We start from the raw sequence: 26,953 nt of genomic DNA, 5'->3' as shown, positions 1-26,953 counted from the left end.
TTGCTCTAAGAATTTTTACAGAAAAACATTTGCAAAAATTAACTTGTTCATCACAAAATAAGATTTCAGATCACGAAGTTCATTTAATGCTCATTAATAACGTAATCAATAAATTCAAAATTTTTCACTTTCCTATATCAGTGCAGAACATATGGACTTTCAAATTTTGCTGTTCCATCAGGATTTCCAAAATAAATCAAAATTTTTGTGCTCTTAATTATACACAAAATTTATACTACATTTTTAATTCATTAATGTTATCTCTGCGTATATATAACATTAATAGCTTTCCTCATTAGTGCAATATCTTGTAGCCATGTTGGATTCCACCTATTTTGTAGCATCATATTATTGTTTAAATGTGAGGGGGCTTGAATAAAAGTGTCCATATGTGAAAGATGAAAATTTTTGACTGATGACTAAAAACACCAGAAGGATTTAACTGTCAGGTTTATTTACAAAATGCTGATTCTTTGGTATGTTTACTATCATAAAATAAATAATTTTTTTTACCTTATTTATTACGCCCAATATGCTAGTCATAACAAATGTCTGAATAAGAGGACAACAAACATATGCATCATTCTAATTTTAAGAAAGCACTCAACATACTACTGCAAAATAACTAACTGCAGTCAATGCAGCAACCTAAATGCACTGCAGACAGTAGTACCCACGACAGAACATGCAGAAATATAGAAAGATTGGAAGGTTAAGAATTGTTGCAGTTCCCTTATTTTCCCAAAATATTTTCTTGAAATTGATTCTAAAAATATAACCTAGCCATACATGTTAGTGTGTAAGATGATATCCGAAGTTGAAGACAAAAAAAAAAAAAAAAAAAAAAAAAAAAAAAAAAAAAAAAAAAAAAAATTACTGAAACATGGGATCATCTAATGCTCCAGTTATAAAATCTGCGGCTTTGAATTTGGTCACTGAAAGCATTATCAAGCGACCATCTAGTTCTAAAGTGATGTATACTCTGTAGCAAGTTATGTTCAATGCACGTATCTTGTTCTAACAAGCTTTTACATTATGCTCCTTAACATACCCATATATTAGTATATGAATATATTTTATATAAATATTTGTATTTTCAAAATACACTCGCTGGAATAAGCATGTAGGGTTTTTTTCTCCCATTTAAATTCTAATGAAACCTTACTAGATCACATGAATTACAATATACAAAATGAAAGACTATCAACATAAACGTTGAAAGTTTATTTTTCACTTGGTTAGAGTATAATAAAATTAGTTTAATCCTTTTTCCAAGTGTGAGCAAACAAAGTTTGTGCCTGAAAGTATCTTCAGGACTCGGGTAAGGTGGTACAACACCAGGGCAACTCATGGCAAAGGTGGAGCAAGCCACCAACACTCCTATCTCAGTATCTCCTATAATGCAAAACACATTTCCTTGTGGATATGTCTAATGTTATGCATTAAGGGAAGGGCCACTACCCAGACTAGTTTCGACCTTTATTGAGGTCGCTTCAGTGGGAGCTAGGCCCAAGTGGAGACAATTGGAGATACCAGGCAGAAGCATTAGCAGGTCATCTCTACCTATAGGAGTTGATAAATGGTGTGCCACCCTTTTTTAATAAATTACTCTGGATTTAGAGAAAGATGTTGAAAGTTTATTTTTCACTTGGTTAGAGTATAATAAAATTAGTTTAATCCTTTTTCCAAGTGTGAGCAAACAAAGTTTGCACCTGAAAGTATCTTCAGGACTGGGGTAAGGTGGTACAACACCACCTTTGGAAGATCCATATTGTACCACCTTACCCCAGTCCTGAAGATACTTTCAGGTGCAAACTTTGTTTGCTCACACTTGGAAAAAGGATTAAACTAATTTTATTATACTCTAACCAAGTGAAAAATAAACTTTCAACATCTTTCTCTAAATCCAGAGTAATTTATTAAAAAAGGGTGGCACACCATTTGGCAACTCCTATAGGTAGAGATGACCTGCTAATGCTTCTGCCTGGTATCTCCACTTGGGCCTGGCTCCCACTGAAGAGACCTTAATAAAGGTCGAAACTAGTCTGGGTAGTGGCCCTTCCCTTAATGCATAACATTAGACATATCCGCAAGGAAATGTGTTTTGCATTATAGGAGATACTGAGATAGGAGTGTTGGTGGCTTGCTCCACCTTTGCAACGAGTTGCCCTGGTGTTGTACCACCTTACCCCAGTCCTGAAGATACTTTCAGGCGCAAACTTTGTTTGCTCACACTTAGAAAAAGGATTAAACTAATTTTATTATATCAACATAAACAGTAAGGGAAAATGCTTGCTTTGATTTCTATGCCTATATTATATTAAAGTATAAGTAATGCATAAGAAGCTGTCAGTGTTAAGTATAAAATTTGTGGTCGATGATCACACAATAAACATTTGAAAAAAGTTTTTGGGGGTTGGCTTGGTCATCTTGAATACTGGCATATATACAGTAAATGTTTTAGACTGTTTTCTCAGTTCCTGCCACAGGACCAGTGATGTCATAATAAGACATCACTGGTCCTGTCTATTGCCAGAGTTTTGGACCCATTCTGAATTCAGAAAATCGACTAATATAGTTAAGGTTATTAATGCATAAGGTTTTATTTTAATGAGAATTTTTATGATGCTTTTGAATATTTTTACCCTTAGCATTTGTTACCAATGGTACAAAAGAAACTGACTTATATCAGAGAAATTCATGACATACTAGAACTGAAAACATGCAAACATGATCATTAATAAAATTTGATCATGTATCACTGAAAAAATGTACGAGTTTTCCTTCATGTATAATAGACTGATAAACACATTAATATAAAAGTAGTTTTTTTTTTTTTTTTGTTACCACTATATTCCATCAGTACTGTGGGTGGGCTAAGTTTTTTTTATTATTACTTTATTTATATTTTTATCTATTTTTACATAATTCAGAAACCCTACTCTACAAACCAAACATGGAATATTTTTTTCAAGCCATTTTAGTAAGCAGTGGCCTCACACTGGGTGAAGAAATCCCCCACCCTCACCCCCAGACATTTAAGAATATGCTTAAATGGTAAAATTACCAATAACAGTAACAAAAATTTATAACCTGATCGGATTAAAGATTGAAAGCATGACTGTGATTATATTAGGTGACTCATAAGCCAACATAAAATTTAGGGCCAATAGCAACATAATTATTTGTTTTTTTGAATGCTCTATGGAAGCATTATATTTTCAGAAGAAATGCATCTGTCTGTTCTGGATCTCTAGTCTACTTACCATACCAGACAACCTTCATCATCTAGCCAACACTCCTGACGTCTGTTTAATAAACTCCCCTTTCAACTCAGGCCACAACCTCATCTAGATTTCCTTCACCATTGAAGAACCTTCAGCCAATTCAGTCTCATGTCCTTGGGCATTACAAAGGTGCCAAAAATGATGCCTACTCCTTTTCATAGTTCGACTATTGCTTCCATTCTCCTGATCCACACATTTCCTCAGACCAGAAATAATTCTCTAAATTGAATGAAGACCTTCATTCCACCCAAAATTCCCAACCACTATATATCTTGGTTCTCTAACAAGTGTGCCAATGCAGTACAAAAAAACATCCAAATCAGATTTCGAAAGGGGTAAATTCTGCAAATTCACTTTTCATATTTAAATAGCAATCAAGCCTTCTGATTCCTTGCCAAGACAATAGTGAGAAAATTTTATCCATTCATATTTCCACTGCAGGCCTGTGTAGCTCTCAGTAGAAATAGCATGTGTGGCCACACTAGGCTGTCTGAAAAAAGACTGACATTCAATTCTACTCACTTACTACAGGAACGTTTTCTAAGGCTTTCTTAGACTGGTTCCCAAGTTAGTCTATCTCTGGCATGGACATGCAGGTCATGAAAATCAAATGTAAAACCAACACTATTTCAGATAACAGCATATTGTGTTAGGGACCACAAAGTGGCAGTTCTTGTTTGCTGTCTCTTCACTAGATGCTCCTTAAAATTAGTGAGCACTGGATCAGCTAGCGGTAGAGATTGAACAGCTTGCTCAGTACCTAAAAGTTATGTGGGCTAAAATGGCTAGCCTACTTCCTATAAGGGAATTAAAGGGTGTTAGCAGATTTTTTATTTTTTTTTTAATTTTTTATTATTTCCACTGCTCTCACATCCAGATGGTACTACAGTAACATCACCCAAAAGACAGGGATGATCTACTGACACCATCTTCCAATTCCTTCACTGATGATTAAGGTAACATTCTTCCCACTTTAAAAGAAACTGCTTATCCCATGCTACTTCTAGTCTTCCAGAATGTTGTATAAAAGAACTTATTACTGTTGTGTAAAAGCTGATCTAAGATGGCTGTATCCCAAATTTTTGACAAATTAATGCAGTAATACTTGTTACAGTTAAGAGAATACTTCATAGCCATTGCTGATTTTAAAATTAGTCTCTCTGACTTGTAACAATTTCTATATAGCACACAGTTTTTCTTCCATCTAATCTTCTGTGAAGGAATGTTCAAAGCATCATCTGTCAGTCCTGACTTGCTATAGTGACATGTATTTATGTTCTGTGAGAAAGACATTAATGAATCTTCCTGACTGCCCACAGTAGGCCAAGTCAGGACACTTCATATGCTCCAGAACATACAGGAGAATGGAGTTTGTCTTTAGGAGAGCAAATGAGAGTTGCTAACTTGACATGCGATTTGAATATGGTGTGAAGGTTATATTTTATTAATACTTTGGTTATATTTTCGGACATGGTATAGGTATGTGAGAAATATTTTTGCGATATGGAAAGGTTCAACATCAAATTCGAAATATTCATTTCAAAAATAAATATGCTTCATCCGAGAATTCACTTTACCGTAGAAAAAGAGAAAAATCAGTCAACTAGCTTTTTCATCATCATCATCAAATTCCTAATATGCATGTCAGAGGATGTACAGGATATTATGACATGAAAAAGTATCACATGAAAAAGTTACGCCATTACTAATTTCTAATCAACAATTTTCCTCCAAATTAATCTGCCAACCTGGCAGAGAACGCTTGTTTTGCTAATCTTTCCTCTTCCATTCTGTTTAAATGACCATACCATCTGAGATTAGTTCTGCTGACATGTTCCTGGATGCAGGAACTTCTCTTTATCTCCATATTTCCACTCCCCTGCCTTTCAGTCATACTTCAGCAGTAATACAAATGTATATCGTCATATGCCGGATGCTGTTCAATAAGAAGACAACCAGGAACATCCTACAAAGGTATGTCGAAAATTATTCTTCCCATATATTCTTCATGTATCTGTCTTTAAACAATCAGTAATGCTCTAAAAATTAAATAAAAAGCAAATGACATAAAAAGTGGTACTCCTAAACAAAAATAGACAAAATATTCATAAAAATTAATAAAATATATAGATGCTTGGGCAGCACTTAGGACTTTAAGTAGTCCACACTAAGGAAACTCAGGAATGTTGAGGAATGTATTCCCCAAGCTCTGTGGTCAACTTACGAAACTTTCATAGTTTCTACATTTGGCTTTGAAATAATGCCGGATTTAGTATCCACTTTGCTTATGTAATTTTGCATTGCCAAACTGAAGCCATTTGGCTCTTTATTTTAGTAATTATTATATCAATTTTATGCAAATTCATGATTATCATCTTATTGTACTTTATTTTTTTTTAATAATTGGAAATTTACTGACTGTCTGTTGCCTACTGATGCCATAGTGGCACTTTTTTTGAAACTGATTCTTTTATTGTAATTTATTTTGTGTTTCATTTAGAAAGTATTTTTAACTTGGATATAGTTATGTTAAAGATACCAAGCAATTTTAAACCTGGTTTTACTCCATTTTTCCCAAGTAAGCAAACAGACAAAATGTCAAGTTTGCACCTGCAATTTATGCAAGACTAGCTGATCCTACAGGTAGTGCAAGACCAAGGCAACTTGTGGTAAAGGTGGAGCAAGCTCTGATCACTAATCTTAATATTTACCCTTAATGCCAAAACACATCTCCAAGAAGGGGATGTATGATGTTTTGTATTAAAGGCAAGGGGCCACTACCCAGACCGGTTTCGACCTTTATTGAGGTCGAGAATTTGTGTTTCATTGTTGTTATTGTACTTAGGATACTCAGGCAAAAATTTTACAGCTAATAAATTTATTTCATGTAAATTTAAGTTTCCATCTTTAATTATAAGAGTGGATAACTTTTTAAGGCAGCTATTTCTTTCTACAATATATTTAAACAAACATTATTGGGGGTGAAGGTGACAATTGATGTTTTCAGCATGCTTGTCTATTTTCATGGTCTGTCTTTTTTGCTGATTTTCATACCAACATATTACAGGTGTTATTTTTTTTTTTTTAATGTAGTTACCACCCACTGAAAGGTTATTACTAAACCTATAGTACATTTGTACCGTGGGCGGGCTAAGGATTCCCCCCCCCCATTTTTTGTCAATTTTATATTTTTTGTAATTTTTTTTATTTATTTTTTACCTGGTCCAGAATCCTTGTTGTAAAGATCAAACATGGAACTTTTTCAGCCACTTCAGGCCTCCAATAAGCAGGGCGGTGGTCTAACACTGGGAGATGAAATTCATCTTCGACCTAAAGACAATCACAAATATCCATGTCTATACAACGGGATTCGAACCCACGATCTGTTTGGAGAGCAGGTACACAAACCACCCAGTGGCAATCAGGCTGGCAATTTAGTTAATGAATGTTTAGGAGTACCTCATCATCTGCATAAATAAAGAGATGAGTTGAATATCTTCAGTTTTGATATCAGGCCTGATGCCACTTTCCTTCATAACATATAGATCATCGTCATCATCATCATCATCATCATCAAATTCCTGCCATGTACCCTCAAGGAGTGTACAGGATATGACAGTACTACATGAAAAAAAATTACATCATTACTAACTTCCTATCTACAATTTTCTTCCAAATCAGTCAGTTACTTGTCAAGACTCCAACATTGTCAGATCTTATATTTCTATCGTCTAAGGCACTTTGTACCGTATCAATCCACCTATATCTTGGTCTTCCTCTGGGTCGTTTTGCTGCCAACCTGGCAGAGAACACTTGTTTTGCTAATCTTTCTTCGCCCATTCTGTTTAAGTGACCATACCACCTGAGATTAGCTCTGCTAACACATTCCTGGATGTTGACAATGTCAAGTTCTTTCCTAATATCCTTGTTTTTAATATGATATTGCCATTGATGATATCTGTTCACACCAATAATCTTTCTCAGGACTCACATATCTGCGGTCTCTAGTCTTTGGTCAAGTGTTTTACTTCTGACCCAGCTCTCAGATCCATAAGTTAAAACTGGTTTGAAAACTGTCTTGTATACAGCTAATTTAGTGTTCCGACTAATTTCTCTCTTATTCCATATAAATTTATTCAATTCACTTCCTACTATACCAGCTTTGCTGATTCTGTTGTCTATTTCTATATTTAATTTACCATCTTCAGTAAAAATCATGCCTAAGTAGCTGAAATGTTTCACTTGTTCCACAGGTTCTCCATTCACAACACAGTTGATATTTTCAATGATTCTGTCTATTTTCATTGTCTTTGTCTTTTTATTGCTGACCTTCATACCATATCTATTACAACAGCAATTCAATTTAGTCAGAGAATCTTGCAGACTTGTAGCGGATTTATTTAGAAGTATAACATCATCCGCATAAAGCAAAGAGCTGACATTAACATCTCCAATTTTGATATCATGTTTAATACCACTTTCCTTCATAATGTGATACATATAGATAATGAATAACAGAGGGGATAATGTACATCCTTGTCTCACATCAGACTTAACATTAAACCATCTTCTTGTACTTCCTTCAATTCTAACTGCTGACTTACAACTCAAATAAAGACGAAGTATTGCTTGATATAATTAACGTGACCAATTTTTTTACAATGAAAAGGAGGACCAAAAAAATTTAAGAAAAAAGTACAACGTAAATAAATGAAACATTTTATTAATTTAAACAAAAATACACTAATTATGCTTACATCCCTTTTAATTATTTAATTAAATGAGTATTTTTCCATTGAATGAATATTTTTTGTCAATATATCATTTTCTAACAATATATTGGAAATTTCGGAGCAAGAAATATCCCTCATATTAAATTTTACAGTAAGTGCTGCAGCTAGAGTATCAACATTGAATCTTGATTTCTCACTTGTCCAAAAATCATTCCAATTGAAAAAACTCTTTCAACTGCTGCATTAGTTCCAGGGCAGCGCAACGTAAATTCAACAAGAATAACTAAATTTTCATATGGAATGTGTTCATTTTTGAAATGGTTAAATATTTCCACCCATCTTTTATCAATTTCAACATGTTGATTTTCCCATTGTTCTAATTTATCAGAATTTAAATATACATTCAGTCTTCTAATTTCTTCAAACAGACAATTGTCATTGATTTTAATATCAGGCATTTCTTTCGATAAAAGCTCGAAACAATTTTCAATATCTGCCCAATGACTTGCGATGAAGTCAAAAAACACCATCGAAAACTGTTATTTCCTGTGATATTTGTTTCAGACCATTCTTCGACATATTGGAAACATGTTTGGTAAAAATTCTGCACTTCTTTGGTAAACTTTTCCATTATGCCCGGATTTGATACCTCTAAGTTTGACAATTTTCTTTTTATTATTAAAGGAATAAATTTTTCTGCTCAGGATATGGACTGGTTATTACTAACACCATGTTCCAACATAAAAATGTGCACAAATTCACATGGAGAGAAGAGGCTAGGAATAAGAAAAGTCTTATTGACCATGTTATTGTTGATAGTGATGTTTTCTCCCTGGTGCAGGACACCAGAGTGTACAGAGTATACTTGAGAAACGGTTGAGAAGAATTGTGGAAGAAAAGCATGGTGAAGAACAAGCTGGATTCAGGCTAAATAGAGGCTGTCAGGATCAGATCTTCACTTTACGACAAATAGTCGAGAAAGCGTGGGAATATAACAAAGATCTGTATTTAAGTTTTGTCGATCTGGAAAAGGCATATGACAAGGTGCCAAGAGAGAGAAGCTATTCAATACGCTGCAGTTATATGGTGTCAATGGCGCATTATATCAAGCAATACTTAGTCTTTATTTGAGTTGTAAGTCAGCAGTTAGAATTGAAGGAAGTACAGGAAGATGGTTTAATGTTAAATCTGGTGTGAGACAAGGATGTACATTATCCCCTCTGTTATTCATTATCTATATGGATCACATTATGAAGGAAAGTGGTATTAAACATGATATCAAAATTGGAGATGTTAATGTCAGCTCTTTGCTTTATGGGGATGATGTTATACTTCTAAATAAATCTGCTACAAGTCTGCAAGATTCTCTGTCTAAATTGAATAGCTGTTGTAATAGATATGGTATGAAGGTCAGCAATAAAAAGACAAAGACAATGAAAATAGGCAGAATCATTGAAAATGTCAACTGTGTTGTGAATGGAGAACCTGTGGAACAAGTAAAACATTTCAGCTACTTAGGCACGATTTTTACTGAAGATGGTAAATTAAATATAGAAATAGACAACAGAATCAGCAAAGCTGGTATGGTGGGAAGTCAATTGAATAAATTCATATGGAATAAGAGAGAAATTAGTCGAAACACTAAATTAGCTGGATATACAAGACAGTGTTCAAACCAGTTTTAACTTATGGATCTGAGAGCTGGGTCAGAAGTAAAACACTTGACCAAAGACTAGAGACCACAGATATGAGAGTCCTGAGAAAGATTATAGGCATGAACAGATGGCATCAATGGCAATATCATATTAAAAACGAGGATGTTAGGAAAATACTTAACATTGTCAGCATCCAGGAATGCGTTAGCAGAGCTAATCTCAAGTGGTATGGTCACTTAAACAGAATGGGCGAAGAAAGATTAGCAAAACAAGTGTTCTCTGCCAGGTTGGCAGCAAAACGACCCAGAGGAAGACCAAGATATAGGTGGATTGATACGGTACAAAGTGCTTTAGACGATAGAAATATAAGATCTGATAATGTTGGAGTCTTGACAAGTAACAGACTGATTTGGAAGAAAATTGTAGATAGGAAATTAATAATAATGTAATTTTTTTCATGTAGTACTATCATATCCTGTACACCCCTTGAGGGTACGTGGCAGGAATTTGATGATGATGATGATAAATTTTTCTTCAAATCGTGATTTATATTGAAGGACAAAATCGTTCAAAATAAGACTAACTTCTGTAGCTGAAATATGTTCACCTTCAATATTTTGAATCGTTTTGTGGAAAATAGATGCCTGATTATGTACAAAATACATTAATATCTCCAATAATTCATAACTGAAAAAAGATTCCAGAATTTTTGGACATTTGTCTAAACTTAAAAAATATGAACAAAGAGGCTCAAATAATTGTAAAACACACTCTATAGCAGGTATTAGAGCGAGCTATCTAACTTTTGAATATCCTAAAAGTTTTTTGTATTCAACATTTGCGTCTTCACAAAATTGTTTTAAAGTAACCACACGAACAGTAAAACGACTAAAATACAAATAAATTGTCGTTATTATTATTTCTATATCAATTGGCATGGCACACGACGCTGTGTTGATTGCATTTGACAAAATATGTGCATTACAACCTATTCCTAGTATTTTCTTTTGGAGTAAATCTTGTAATTTTACATAGACATTATTCACTCCTTTGCGTCTTCGCCCACCAAAATTTGTGTTTGTATTATCAGCTGTTAGTGCAACAACTTTAGATTTCAAATTGTTTTCATTTATTACTCTGCATAGGTGGTTTGACAAAATTTCAGCAGTTTCACTCTCAATGGATTCTAAATTTAAAATTTTTACTTGAATGCCTTTGGTAACATTACAATACCTTACTAGTATTGGATACAATTTGGTTTCATTATGATTTGATGCATCAGATAAAACTGTTACAAATGCTGCATTTTTCAAGTCTTCTGCAAGTATTTTATCACAGTAATTTTTTAAATACTGATTTAATAATAGCCTCACATTTTGTCCTGGCACATGAAAATTTAGCATTGTGAAAGTTTTTCAATAATTTAGTTGTACAATCCATACTACGAAAACTTTGATTGTGAATTATGGTGAACGATGCAAGCACATTATGAATAAATAAAATTAATAATTAAAACTAAAACTTTAATAACAAAAGCGATAAAACTTTACTAAATCTATATTTAAATTATTTTACACTTGTGTTGAAAACAGGGTTGTATAAAATTGAATTAATGAATTAATAAAACGTGAATTGTACTTACCTGAGTATAATATTCACTGAGAAAGAAATAATTTCATATTTCCGTTAGAAATAAACACGAAGTATAATACAGAGATAAAGTAAACAAAGTGAAGTGCGCAATGGTGCGAGACACATGAAGTTCTCCTATGCCTTGTGCATGCATTTCATAATCGCGTCTTTCCGAACTGTACCGTCACATGACGCGTAACAGTTCGGCACGGCATCTCTGAATACAGAGATTAACAGATTAGTTTTAAAATATCGAAAAGGAGGACAGGGAGGAGGACACTTTTCGAGAAAGGACAGAACATACAAAAGAAGGACTGTCCTCCTTAAAGGAGGACGATTGGTCACCTTAATATAATGCCCCATTGACACCATATAACTGCAGCGTATTGAATAACTTCTCTCTTGGCACCTTATGCCTTTTCCAAATCAACAAAACTTAAATACAGATCTTTGTTATATTCTCATGCTTTCTCGACTTATCGTAAAGTGAAGATCTGATCCTGACAGCCTCTATTTGGCCTGAATCCAGCTTGTTCTTCACCAAGCTTTTCTTCCACAATTCTTCTCAACCATTTCTCAAGTATACTTGCATAGATCTTGCCAGGAACACTCAGTAGGGAAATACCTCTGTAATTCTCATATTCAGTTTTATTTTCCTTTTTATATATGGGTATTATGAGAGCTATACTCCACTCATCGGGAATTCGTCCCTCTGTCCAGGGTTTTTGAACTATGCAGTGCAGCCACTGTAAGACTCTTATACCACCATACTTCAGCATTTTTGGTCGAATATCATCTACCCCCTGCTGCCTTGCCACATTTCAAGCCTTTGATGGCTTTTTCTACTTCAAGTATGGATATGTATTCCTGACTGCATGCCTGGTCAGTGTTTTTTACCACTGTGCTGTCATCACTGTTTGTTTCATTTAGCAGTTTTTCAAAGTAATTACTCCATACTTCAAGGATATCTTTTTTTCCCGTTTTCATGTCACCTTTATCATCTCTAACTCCTTTTACAGCACTCTTTCCTCCATTCCTAAGCTTCTTCAACAACCTCCAGAATATTTTGCCACCTTCTTGATATTTATTTTCTATATTCTTGCCAAAGTCCTCCCATGACTTTTGTTTAGCTAGTTTTACACACTGTTTAGCTTTCTTACATTTGTCTCTGTATTCTCTAAGAGCACAAGCTGACTTATTTGCCAGGAACTTTTGATATGCTTCCTTCTTTTCCTTCACTGCCTCTTTAACTTCCTGTGTCCATCAGGGAGTTCTGATTTTTTTATCCTTGCAGACAACCTCACCACATGCCTCTCTGGCAGAATCAATCAATGTTTTCTTCAGAGTTTGCCACTGAATCTCCAAGGTTTGATTCCTGTTCTCAAACTCTTTCAATTTTTCTTCAATAATCTTTGTGTATTTTAGTCTACAGTTCACATCTGAGAGCTGCTCAACTTTTATTCACTTTAAAACTTTCTTAAATGTTATTCTTTTCAATATGAAATTCAATTTTATCCTGCTCAAGACTAAATAGTGATCACTTCCAATTTCAAATCCTCTGTACACTCTGGTGTCCTGCACCAGGGAGAGAACATCACTATCAAGAATAACATAGTCAATGAGACTTTTCTTATTCCTTGCCTCTTCTCTCCATGTGAATTTGTGCACATTTTTATGTTGGAACATGGTGTTAGTAATAACCAGTCCATGTCCTGAGCAGAAATCCAACAGATATTTGCCATTATTATTAGCTTTGCTCTTTTCTCCAAATTTTCCCAAAATATTTTTGTATGTTTCACAATCATTTCCTACTCTGCTATTTAGATCCCCAACAAGGACCAACTTTTCCTTTTTCATTGTGTCAGTTGCTTTTTCTAAAGCATCAAAAAATTCCTCCACTTCTACCTTAGTAGAACCTTCTGTGGGACCATAGGCACAAATAAGTCTCATTGTCCAGTTCCCCATTCTCATATTTGCCCACGTTACTCTACTTGAGACTGCCTGCCATTCAAGAAGATTAGCCTTGTATTTTGTGTTGAATACTATGGCTATTCCTTTTCCTTGATTGTCATTGTCTGAATATAACATTTTGTATTTATTGCTCAGATAGATCTCGCCAGTTTTTGTCTTTTTTGTTTCAGTCATCCCTATTATGTCGATCTGGTACTTATCTAACCTCAGCTAGCTCCATTTCGATCTGGTACTTATCTAACCTCAGCTAGCTCCATTTCTTTGCCATTCAGGCTTCTTATGTTGATAGTACCGATCTTTAACTCTGGTGATGTTGAGTTGGGGTTTGTTTTCAGATTAACATATAGATATTGATAAAAATATAGATGATGAATAATAGTGGCATCATTATCTCACACTTGATTTAACTGAAACATTTTCCTGTACCTCTATTGGTTCTAACTGCTGAATTACAACTTAGATGTATTGCACAATATAGTAGTTTGAACAGCTATTCTCATGATACCATGATTTCTCAAATTATTTGTTGTAAAGTGAACAATTCAATCTTGACCTCTATTTAACCTAAACTTAGCCTGTTCTTCTCCAAGATTCTCTTCCCGATTATTTCTTAGCATCTTCTCAAGTATGCTTATATAAATTTTACCCGAAATACTCGATAATAGAATTCCTCTGTAATCCTTACGTTGCTTTATTTCTTTTTATGGATGGTTGCTACGAGAGCTCTAAAATCATCTGGAATTCAATCCTGTAATTAGGTCATCTGAATTATGCAGTATACCCACTGTAAAACATTTATGCCTCCCTTTGCACTCAACTAATAACCAAAATAATCCTCACTAGAAAGGAGCCCGTTCATTTCTCACTCCATTGCAAATCCATGACCTTTATCCAAGTCCTGATTCTCTAAAAAATGGGCCTCTGCACATGATAAAAATGCAGCTTATGTTCAATGACCTAAATCAAAAACTCCAGCTTCTCATTCAGCTTCCACTACAGACAAAACAAGTGTAAAAAAAAAAAAAAAAGTTACCAATAATTCCAAAGCAGACTTCATAAGAACAAAATGCAATAAACTTGACTCCTGCTTAACTTTCAGATGAGCTCTCTGGTCCCTCTCTAAGTCTGTTAAGTGTAACTTCTGCATTCTTTGTTTCTACCTATCTTGCATCCTGATGGTAGCATGATAACCTCACCCATGAAAAGACAGACCTCTTGGAATTGGTGTTTTCTTCTAACTATTGTTTAAACAACCAAAGCAAATCAGCTCACTACCACCAACTGCATGGCTCCTCAGAACCTTTGCCAGAAGGACATCAAAATAATCCTAATTCATCTCAATACTAATAAAGCTGCTGACACAGACAGCATTCCTCAAGTTCTGACCAAAATGTGTGATGTGGAGACACACCCTCCTGTATCTCCAATATAAGCTGCCATATTCATCTCTCATCTACCTAACAGTATGGAAGCAAGCCTCTGTCAGCCAGATAGTTTGATAGCTGATTTTTGTCTCTGTAAAAAGGAAGATAAAAGTCAGCCATCAACCTATCATCCATTGCTCTCACTTCAGTACTCTCAAAAGTGATGGAAGTCATTAACACCTAGATCTTCACTATCTGAAGACTCGGCAATTAATTAGCAATCACCAATATGGATTCTGCCATTCTGGTTTTATAGCAGACCTCCTTGAAAAACCTTATCTACCTTTAGACAGAAGCCATGAAAAAGATTAGGAGCAACACATGTGGTTGCTCTTGATATTTAAAAGGCATTTGACTGTGCCTAGCATTGTGGTTCCCTGAACAAACTACCATCTTATGTTATAATACAGTGACACATATTCAAAATTGAGACTAATTAAACTACAGATATTTCAGTCTGTATCAATCATCTTATAGTCTCCCTCTTGCACTTTGAGATTGGATCACATGCTGCCTCACTGAACATTCATTGTGTCAGGAGGATGGTTTACTCTCATCAGATTTTTTTCTCAATGCTAGAATGCTCCAGGGTTCTGTACACACTCCCATGCTCTTCCTCCTTTACAATTTTACCAACAACCTTTTCTCTCTCTAACTTCAAATCATATACAGAGTTTTGCCAATGACATTACTCTTCATTTCTCTTCCTCATTTGAGAAATCCTATAGTACTCAAATGATTGAAGCTTCGACATCTTCCATAATAATAATGACTTAAATACTGATCTCACCATTCTCAAATGGGGTGAGGTCAATTAGTGATTTTTAATGCTATATAAACTTGGCCTGTCTTATTATCCACAAGAAAGATCCTACTTCACTCTCATTTTTGATTCAATATCCATTCAGGATCAGCTTTCTCTTCTTGGACTGACTATCACAATCAATTTATCCTGGCACAAACATATTATACACATAGCCTCCTCAGCTTCTAAACAGCTTGGTGCTCATTTCTGTTCAAAAGACTGCTTCTCTTCCTCTCAACAACTAACATTTTATAAGTATAAAATCCAACAAATCTTGGAATATTGTTCTCATATCTAGGGCAGTGCATCCAAAACCTACCTTCTGTATATCAAGAATTCTTGATATACAGAAGGGGTGATCCGCTTAGCAGGAGATTCCTCCTAGAAAAGGCACTATGCCTTTTTTCTATTTCATGACTGCCTCTTTAACTTCTTAAATCCACCATGGTTTGATCTCTTTAATCCTTGCAGACAACTTCACCACATGCTTCCTTGGCTGAATCATTCAATGCTTTCTCCAGAATTTTCAGTTTGATTCTCGTTTTTATTGAATAATATTGATATATTCAAGTCTAGAGTTCACTTCTGAAAGCAGAATGAAACTTTTTGGCACTTTGATATTCGATTTTAATGTACTGCAAACCTAAGGGTGACCACTTCCTAGTTTAAATTCCCTGTGTACTTGCACAACCTTAACTAGTGTAAAGATATCACCAACATCTCTTTTTTCTTTGTGTCAGCTGCCTTTTCTAATGATAAATTTCTCCACTTCTTCCTTAGTAAAACCACAAGCACCAATAAGTCTAGTTCTCAAATTCCCCATTTTGATGTTTGTCCACATAACTTCACTCGATATTGTCTTCCACAAGAAACATATCCTTGTGTTTAGGGCTGTATACTATAGCTACTTCCTTTCCCAGATCATTATTGCCTGGATATAGATAGCATCTTGTAATGGTTATCTAAAAGAATCTAACTTGTTTTTATTTTCTTTATTTTGATAATACCAATTATGTTGACCTGGTACTTCTCTAGTTCTTCTGCAAGTTCTGCTTTTTTTCCATTGATGCCTCTTATAGTGATGATGCCAATCTTGAATTCTGTTAAAGGGAATTTTGAGTGTGTGTGGAGTCTGTTTCAGTAATGGACTTTTCACTGTTTGTTCTGGTTTCCTGACAAAAACAGCAAGACCTTATTTAACCAGGTGATCCCACTTGGCATGATAATCATGTTGTACAATCATTTTTTTTTATATTTTGGCATAACCCATTAATAATATAGTTCATCATCATCATCATCAAATTCCTGCCATGTACCCTCAAGGGGTGTACAGGATATGATAGTACTACATGAAAAAATTACATCATTACTAACTTCCTATCTACAATTTTCCTCCAAATCAGTCTGTTACTTGTCAAGACTCCAACATTATCAGATCTTATATTTCTATTGTCTAAGGCACTTTGTACCGTATCAATCCACCTATATCTTGGTCTTCCTCTGGGTCGTTTTCCTGCCAACCTGGCAGAGAACACTTGTTTTGCTAATCTTTCCTCTCCCATTCTATTTAAGTGACCATACCATCTGAGATTAGCTCTGCTAACGCATTCCTGGATGCTGACAATGTCAAGTTCTTTCCTAATATCCTCATTTTTAATATGATATTGCCATTGATGCCATCTGTTCACGCCTCTAATCTTTCTCAGGACTCTCATATCTGCGGTTTCTAGTCTTTGGTCAAGTATTTTACTTCTGACCCAGCTCTCAGATCTATAAGTTAAAATTGGTTTGAACACAGTCTTGTATACAGCTAATTTAGTGTTCCGACTAATTTCTTTCTTATTCCATATGAATTTATTCAATTGACTTCCCACGATACCAGCTTTGCTGATTCTGTTGTCTATTTCTATATTTAGTTTACCATCTTCAGTAAAAATTGTGCCTAAGTAGCTGAAATGTTTTACTTGTTCCACAGGTTCTCCATTCACAACACAGTTGACATTTTCAATGATTCTGCCTATTTTCATTGTCTTTGTCTTTTTATTGCTGACCTTCATACCATATCTATTACAACAGCTATTCAATTTAGTCAGAGAATCTTGCAGACTTGTAGCGGATTTATTTACAAGTATAACATCATCCGCATAAAGCAAAGAGCTGACATTAACATCTCCAATTTTGATATCAGGTTTAATACCACATTCCTTCATAATGTGATCCATATAGATAATGAATAACAGAGGGGATAATGTACATCCTTGTCTCACACCAGATTTAACATTAAACCATCTTCCTGTACTTCCTTCAATTCTAACTGCTGACTCACAACTCAAATAAAGACTAAGTATTACTTGATATAATGCCCCATTGACACCATATAACTGCAGCGTATTGAATAGCTTCTCTCTTGGCACCTTGTCATATGCCTTTTCCAAATCGACAAAACTTAAATACAGATCATTGTTATATTCCCATGCTTTCTCGACTATTTGTCGTAAAGTGAAGATCTGATCCTGACAGCCTCTATTTGGCCTGAATCCAGCTTGTTCTTCACCAAGCTTTTCTTCCACAATTCTTCTCAACCGTTTCTCAAGTATACTTGCATAGATCTTGCCAGGAACACTCAGTAGGGAAATACCTCTGTAATTCTCACATTCAGTTTTATTTCCCTTTTTATATATGGGTACTATGAGAGCTCTACTCCAATCATCGGGAATTCGTCCCTCTGTCCAGGCTTTCTGAACTATGCAGTGCAGCCACTGTAAGACTCTTATACCACCATACTTCAGCATTTCTGGTCGAATATCATCTACTCCTGCTGCCTTTCCACATTTCAAGCCTTTGATGGCTTTTTCTACTTCAAGTATGGATATGTATTCCTGACTGCATGTCTGGTCAGTGTTTTTTATCACTGTGCTGTCATCACTGCTTGTTTCATTTAGCAGTTTTTCAAAGTAATTACTCCATACTTCAAGGATATCTTTTTCTCCTGTTTTCATTTCACCTTTATCATCTCTAATTCCTTTTACAGCACTCTTTCCTCCATTCCTAAGCTTCTTCAACAACCTCCAGAATATTTTGCCACCTTCTTGATATTTATTTTCTATATTCTTGCCAAAGTCCTCCCATGACTTTTGTTTAGCTAGTTTTACACACTGTTTAGCTTTCTTACATTTGTCTCTGTATTCTGTAAGAGTAAAAGCTGACTTATTTGCCAGGAACTTTTGATATGCTGTCTTCTTTTCCTTCACTGCCTCTTTAACTTCCTGTGTCCACCAGGGAGTTCTGATTTTTTTATCTTTGCACACAACCTCACCACATGCCTCTCTGGCAGAATCAATCAATGTTTCCTTCAGAGTTTGCCACTGAATCTCCAAGGTTTGATTCCTGTTCTCAAACTCTTTCATTTTCTTTTCAATAATATTTCTGTATTTTAGTCTACAGTTTACATCTGAGAGCTGCTCAACTTTTATTCGCTTTAAAACTTTCTTACATGTTATTCTTTTCAATATGAAATTCAATTTTATCCTGCTCAAGACTAAATAGTGATCACTTCCAATTTCAAATCCTCTGTACACTCTGGTGTCCTGCACCAGGGAGAAAACATCACTATCAACAATAACATAGTCAATGAGACTTTTCTTATTCCTAGCCTCTTCTCTCCATGTGAATTTGTGCACATTTTTATGTTGGAACATGGTGTTAGTAATAACCAGTCCATGTCCTGAGCAGAAATCCAACAGATATTTGCCATTATTATTAGCTTTGCTCTTTTCTCCAAATTTTCCCAAAATATTTTTGTATGTCTCACAATCATTTCCTACTCTGCTATTTAGATCCCCTACAAGGACCAACTTTTCCTTTTTCATTGTGTCAGTTGCTTTTTCTAGAGCGTCAAAAAATTCCTCCACTTCTACCTTAGTAGAACCTTCTGTGGGACCATAGGCACAAATAAGTCTCATTGTCCAGTTCCCCATTCTCATATTTGCCCACATTACTCTACTTGAGACTGACTGCCATTCAAGAAGATTAGCCTCGTATTTTGTGTTGAATACTATGGCTACTCCTTCTTTTCCTTGATTGTCATTGCCTGAATATAACATTTTGTATTTATTGCTTAGAAAGATCTCACCAGTTTTGGTCTTTTTTGTTTCAGTCACCCCTATTATGTCGACTGGTACTTATCTAATTCCTCAGCTAGCTCCATTTCTTTGCCATTCAGGCTTCTTACGTTGATAGTACCGATCTTTGACTCTGGTGATGTAGAGTTGGGGTTTGTTTTCAGATTTGTTCCAGTAGCTGACTTTTCGCTGTTCGCCCTGGTTCCCTGGCGAAAACAACGGGGGCCTTGTTTAACCGGGCGACGCCCCAGCCGGCATGAAATTTTGTCATGTTGTACCATCATTTTTTATTTTGGTTTAACCAATAAGAATACAATTTGGTCGGCTAAATCCCAAATTGCCAGCCCATCCTCGTTCGTTCAGTATCAAAGTAGATACCCAACAGGGTGCACCACGAGAAGGTGAGGATTGGACATTAGGTCAGAAGCCCTGGTCAGTTCTCCGCATTCCTTTAAAGGCTATGTGGAGGTCTCCTCTCAGTTATACAGCTTTGACCCTTAAGCACCCCTAATAATAATATAGTTTGGTCAGTTAAATCCCAATTTATCAAATACTTCTTCAGTTTCATACTTGTTCAGTATCCAGGTACATACTTACTAACATGGTGCACTATGAGAAGATGAATACTGGACATTAGGTAAGGAGCAACAGTCAGTTCTTTGCATTCTTGAAAAGACTATGTGAAGGTCTTCTCTTAGCTATCTAGTTTTGACCCTTACACAACCTCTGCATGAGAGTCAAAATTATAAATTAAAAAAATTAATTCCTGTTATAAAAGAAGTGAACTAAAAACAAACATATAATAGTAGGGAAAAAAAAGTCATACCTATTAAGAAGACCTTTTAAATGTCTTCTTACTGTTGCTAACTCTTCATTCTTATTAACATCTACCGTATCTAAAATATGCTTTTTAGCAGGAGGCAAATATTTTCCTCCTGAATCACCAGACAAATCAACTTTAATTACATTTCCTTCCTTGTCCCGAAGCCTACCATAGATATCCTCCCAAATTTCAGGCTTCTCTGAACAGTCCTGATTATCCACTTTATCTGAATAATCTTCATCAATATGAGTTTCTTCATTACCTTCTTCATCTTGTTCCTCTACAGCCATTTCCCTTTCCTTAGCATCGGTACTTTCAAGAACTTCTAAGATATCTGTTTTAAACATTAAGTGATTTTACAGTTTACATTAAGATTTATGTATCTCCCCCCCCAAAAAAAAAAATATACACACATATATGAATTAATAAAAAAATCCAAAAATTATTATCTTTAAGTATGGACTATATATAATTTCAAATTATAATTGTTAAAATTTACAACTGTTAAGAACTTTACATTACTATTACTTTTTTCCTCCCATGTACAAAAATAATAAGACTTCAGCCTACATTATTGCATATACAAAGACAAATCATCATTGTAGATTTAAAGATGATATCAAATTATGAGAAAAGTTTAACAAATAAAAATGAATTGGAATTTTACCATTGAAAGATAATACAGCTTCACGACAAGTCACAAGAAACTTTTATCAAGGTGAAATAATTATGTACTAATAAAAGTCATCTAATATTACAATGTCTATAATGGCATCACCATCTGGGACATGATGTCTCATTGGTTACAAGGGGCTAGTACATTATTACAATATAGAGGGGCTATTAAAATAGTCAACCTGACTGGCCAACCAGATAGATAGCATGAGACTCTCCAACTAACAGGCTGGGGATTTTAATCCCAGCAGGCATGGATATTTGAGAATTGCCATTATAACCTCAGTTACAACATTATTCAGTTACAAATAGATAAAATACTACAATCCCCACCCCCAACCTTCCTGAAATCAACACACACGATCAGCAAAAATATTCCAATCTTTATATTCAGAGCATATTGGAAAAGACAAGTTCTCCACGAATATAATCTCCATGTCACTTTTAAACCCCCTCAGTCAGCTGGTTAGGGCCATAAAGGGCAGGTGATTGCACAATATATATATAGCCTCTTCCAGCAAAGTCATCCCCCACCTTCCTATAGTATGACCTTTATCCACAAACAGGGCTCTGGCAGGGTGAGTACGGCTGCCTTAAATGCATACCTTCCCTAGTCGGAAAAAATTCCACCCAGACCTCTAGGTAGTAGATGTTATTCATGGCCCAGTAAAACACCACGTCCCACTTTGTTGTAGGCATGAATTGCAGGCATCTGCCACGTTTCATCTATAGTGTAGGGCAGTGGTGGTCAATCCGTCGATCGTGATCGACAGGTCGATCGCAGAGGGATTTTTGGTCGATCTCTTGTTTATTCCTCCTTACTTACAAATTTAATTAAAACTGAAAACATAATATTTTATTTATCATTATTTTGTATTATTTTTTAATTCTCTTTAAGTGTATTGCTATTGTTTATTTATTTTTCGTTAAAATTGTCAAATCAGTAATTTTCTTATAAGTCCAGGTAAATGAATTAATTTGGATCAGTGGAAGTCAAACAGCGAGCCGAGTGAATACGATTATAAGCAAAGCACATCATATGCATTTCGTTTATAATCGTGTTTATGCGTAACTACATCACACACTTCCTACTGTTAGAATTTCAGTTGCTCTAAATTTGTTGTTGGATTTACCATTATTTTGTTTCTAATTGATAAGTTATAAACATGTTTTATTTTAATAAAATATTTAAGTTTTTTTTTTAATTTGAGTATAATCATGAGTATATCAAAGAAATCGAAGACATATAATTTTCACAAGGAATGGGAAATGGATTATTTCTTTACAATGGTAAATGGAAAGTGTTGTTGTCTGATTTGTAATTCATCTGTAGCAATTCCAAAAAAAGATAATATTTGATTGCCATGCAAAATATGATGAAGATTTTCCCACAAATTCCGAAATACATGAATCAAAAATTATAAATTTAAAGGCAGGACTTTCTGGAGAACAAAATATGCTTTCGAAAGTAATAAATAAACCAATATCAGCCACTATTGTATCTTTGAAAGTGTGTCATTTATTAGCAAAAGCAAAAAAGCCTTTTACTGACGGAGAGTTAATAAAATAATCGTTTCTTGCAGCAGCAGAATCTTTATTTTCTGATTTTAAAAATAAAAATGAATTCATTTTGAATATTAAAGATTTACAACTTTCTAGAATAACAGTTATGAGAAGAGTTGAAATTTTAAGTACCAATCTGAATACTCAGTTAATGTCAGACATTCACCAGTGTGTTGCATTTTCATTACAATTTGATGAATCAAATGACTTCACTGATATTGCTCAGTTAATGGTATTTATTCGCATGGTATTTCAAGATTATTCAAGTAAAGAACTTTTGAAAATTATACCATTATTGGGAAGGACTAGGGGAGATGACATTTTTTCGGCATTTGATGAATTTGTGAAACAACACAAACTTCCGCTTTTTAAACTTGTGTCTATTACTACTGATGGTTCTACTGCAATGATAGGTAATAAATCAGGCTTCATTTCATTATGTAAAAACGATGACAAATATCCAGATATTTTAACATATCACTGTATTATCCACCAACAAGTACTACTGTGTAGTAAAAGTTTAAACACAAAAGATGTTTTGGATATTACATTTAAAATTGTAAATTCTGTTTGAGGAAAAGCCCTGCAATGGCAGTTATTTAAATTACAGGCAGATGATGATGATGATAGGGAACTTCTGTTGTACAATAATGTTCGCTGGGTCAGCAGAAGTCAATTTTTAGAAAGATTTCTTGTATTAATTAATGATATAAAAAATTTTCTTGATGAAAAAGGAGGTATTTATCCACAATTGAGTGATAAAAGATGGTTGTTACACTTATCATTTTTAGTAGATTTCTGTACAAAATTATACAATTTAAATTCTTTTAAATCACAGCGAAGCATTTCTTGATTTTGTTCAAAAAATTTTAATAAATATGGGAGATGTCTAAATTCGCGGTCATTTATATTTTTCTTTAATAAAAGTAAGTATTGTTGGAAACTTTTTTATTGAACTTAACATGTCAGTTAAATTTTTATCTCTACCTTGTAACTCTAATTGACATGTTAAGTTCAAAAAAAGTTTCCAACAATACTTACTTTTATTAAAGAAAAATATAAATGACCGCAAATTTAGACATCTCCCATATTTATTAAAATTTTTTGAACAAAATCAAGAAATGCTTTGCTGTAATTTAAAAGAATTTATTCGTGAAATAGAATTAGTTGAGGAAGAAATAAATTGAAGATTTAAATATTTTAATAAAACTGAAATGATTGTATCTTTTATCAATAATCCATTTCAAGAAAACTTGAACATCACAGAAATTTTAAATAAAATTAGTGGGCTGTTTGAAAAAAACAAGCTGAAGTAGAACTTGAGATAATAAACATTCAGAATAGTTTACATTTAAAATCAATAAACAATGAAGTCATTTGGAAGTATACACATGAAAAATTTCCAATATTAGCTAATACTGAGCGGAAAATTCTGTCGTGTTTCGGATCAACATACTTGTCAGAATCCGCTTTTTCAAATATGAACGTCATAAAAAATAAATTAAGAAACCAAATTGCAAATGATCATTTGGATGATTGTCTGTGATTGGCCACTTCTTCACATCAACCTATGAAAATATTGTGAGGTTCAAATAATGCCAAATTTCACATTAACTTTTTTTTTTTTTTTTAATCAACCAGCATTTCCTGTAACTTGTGAGTTTGTAATCAATCTGTTGTTTTTACTAACTTTGGTTTTCCAAAATAGAGAAATAAATATTTTATTCCAATATATTTGTTTCATTTGTTGTATTAAAATAATTAAAAGTGATAAATAAATTTTTAAATACACAAATAAAGTTTTTAGTTTCTTTAAAGTTTTTAGGACTGGGAGAGTGGGTCCTCCGAAGTGAGTGAGCATATTTAACTGCATAGGTGTGCGTAATCAGATATCAGGTTGGGGAAAAGTGATCTATATAAGAGAGTAGATCGCCAAATAACTTAGTATAGAAAAATAGCTTGCATAGTAAAAAAGGTTGAACACCACTGGTGTAGGGTTTACAGTTTTTGTCATTCCCCATTTTTTCCTCCTGTATGCAGTGTGGATGAAGGCCTCCCCACTCTTGCTCCCCTCTTTCAGATCTTTTAATCAAACCAGTACCTTTTCCATTCAAGGGTACAACTGTAAAACAATTTCCACAGGCTGGCCATCAGGTAGTACATGGGACCGAACCTGATGGTAATGCTTCAGAAGACTTCTCGATAAATTGGCAAATAATAATGCTGCTGCTGCTTACTTTGCATGATGTGCCTGGAGGGAATCTGGTAAGCAGCTTGCAGGGCACTGTCTGAGGCCACACTTGGACTAAAGTCTGGTTACTCCCTGTGAGGGACAGAACCCCTGAGTCCTTCACCCGACTGCATATTCCATACTTTTTAATTTTCCCATTTTGTTCTTGCTCATGACAATAATCAATAACATAAAAAATCCCAGAGTTACTGCATATAAAAAAAAACTACCTCAAAAAACACCAAAATCACTTCAAAAAAACTGGAGAAAAAAATACATAAAAAAAACCAAAACTCAAAATTTCTCACAATGAAAAAATCTATATTGACTTCACCATCATCATCATAAGTCTTAATTCCAATATCAATGATGTGCACCACCACATACAGTCATCTAAACCTGACATACTATTTATCACTGAACCACAACTGGCATTATCTACAACTTCTCACCACAACTTTATTCAATTACATCTTCCACGATGACTTTCACAAGAGTGGAACCTGTGCTTTTGTCAGGTCTAATATTCCATGCCAAAAGTTATCGGACCTGGTATCACCGTTATATGATCAACTCTGGCTCAAGATCTCCCTACCTCAACTTTATCCCCTTAATTTGTTCCCTCTACCATTCTCCAAACTCCGATGACTCTCTGTCTACCTATCTCTGAAAGTTGATCACACTTTAGGACATACGCAAATTACAGACAAAAAATACTAGTGGTGGTGTTGGTCAGCAGTAGATGGTGGAGACAGAGAGTTGTAGAGTAGGTGCCCTCTCAACGAGTCTTTGGACTTCTTGGAGGTGTCACGTAATAATAATAATAACAGTGAGATAATCTTCCTTAGCGATTTCAATGTCCCCAATTCTAACTGGCTTCCCTTCTCCAATTATACAGACCAAGCTGGTAAAGAAGCCAAACTGTTTGATATCAGTAATGATTTAACACAAACTGTCCACAAACCCACCAAAATTTGAGATAATCCTCTTCATTCTCCTACACCTTGGACCTTTTCTTAACTAGCTCCCACTCCAAATATATCGTTGTTAGAACTCCTCTTTCACAGCCTTGTATCCTGTGGTACTACAACTGGGATGCCCTTCAGGACATCCCAATTCGCAAAAAAAGAAATCATTAATCCAAAGCAGACTTTGAAAGGGTCAAATGGAATAAGCTTGTCTCCTGTACTAATGGCAGTCGTGCCTTCTGGTCATTTCCCAAGGCTAAGGGATGCAACTTCTGTCCTTCCATGTTTCAACCTCTTTCACATCCTGATGGTATAGTCAACATCTCCCAAAGAAAAGGCAGACCTCTTGGCATCAGTTTTTACCTCCAACTCTCACATAGATAACTAAAGCAGAATTCCTCCCATCATTCCCAAACTATCCTCAGTATGTCCCCTCTGATATTTCACCAGAAGGACATCAAAACTTTTCAGCAGCCTTGATACTAAAAATCTCCTGGCCTTGATGGTATTCCTCCAGTTGTACTACAGAATTTTGCACCCATCCTGCATTCTCTTCAAGCTGTCATACTCATCCCAGAGCCTGGAAGCAAGATTTTATCCATCCTATTCCCAAAAAGGGAGATAAAAGTCAGTCATCAAACTATCACCCTGCTCTGACCTCAATACTTATGGAAAAGGTCATCAATAGTGTTGCTCCACTGCTTGGAGACCATGTCTCCAAGCAGTGGAGCAAATGTTACTTAATAATCATCAAACTGGATTCTGCAATTCTTGTTCCACAGCAGACCTCCTTGCTAACCTCACCCACCTTTAGATTTGGCTGCAAGCCATGGAAAAATTTGCAGAAATTCAAATGGTCACTCTTCATTTCCAAGGCATGATTGAATCTGCAATCATGGTCTTCTTACTAAGCTACCATCTTAAGGTATTCCCTGTCCCCTTTTGCAAATAGATTGCCAACTTTCTCTCTGGTCATTCACTATGAGTTATTGTGGATAGTTTCATTGATTTCTCAATTAATGCTAGTATGCATCAGAGCTCAAGTACTGTCACCTATGTTCTTCCC

The 26,953-nt window shown here is 34.8% G+C and overlaps 1 protein-coding gene across 1 annotated transcript in view; it reads right to left on the bottom strand.

Moving 5' to 3' along the window:
• Positions 1-26,953, bottom strand: part of LOC150105645 (nucleolar MIF4G domain-containing protein 1) — a 189,641-nt gene that overhangs the window by 139,478 nt on the left and 23,210 nt on the right. The window contains exon 4 of the mRNA XM_090394970.1: positions 20,455-20,785. Coding sequence (XP_090251096.1) covers positions 20,455-20,785 — 331 coding nt within the window. The remainder of the gene's footprint in view (positions 1-20,454; positions 20,786-26,953) is intronic.

Source organism: Typopeltis vanoorti, chromosome 6, assembly GCF_054136105.1.
Source record: "Typopeltis vanoorti isolate ZY-2024b chromosome 6, IOZ_Tvanoo_1.0, whole genome shotgun sequence".
NCBI lineage: Eukaryota > Metazoa > Arthropoda > Arachnida > Uropygi > Thelyphonidae > Typopeltis > Typopeltis vanoorti.
This window is presented reverse-complemented; position numbering and strand designations above follow the sequence as displayed.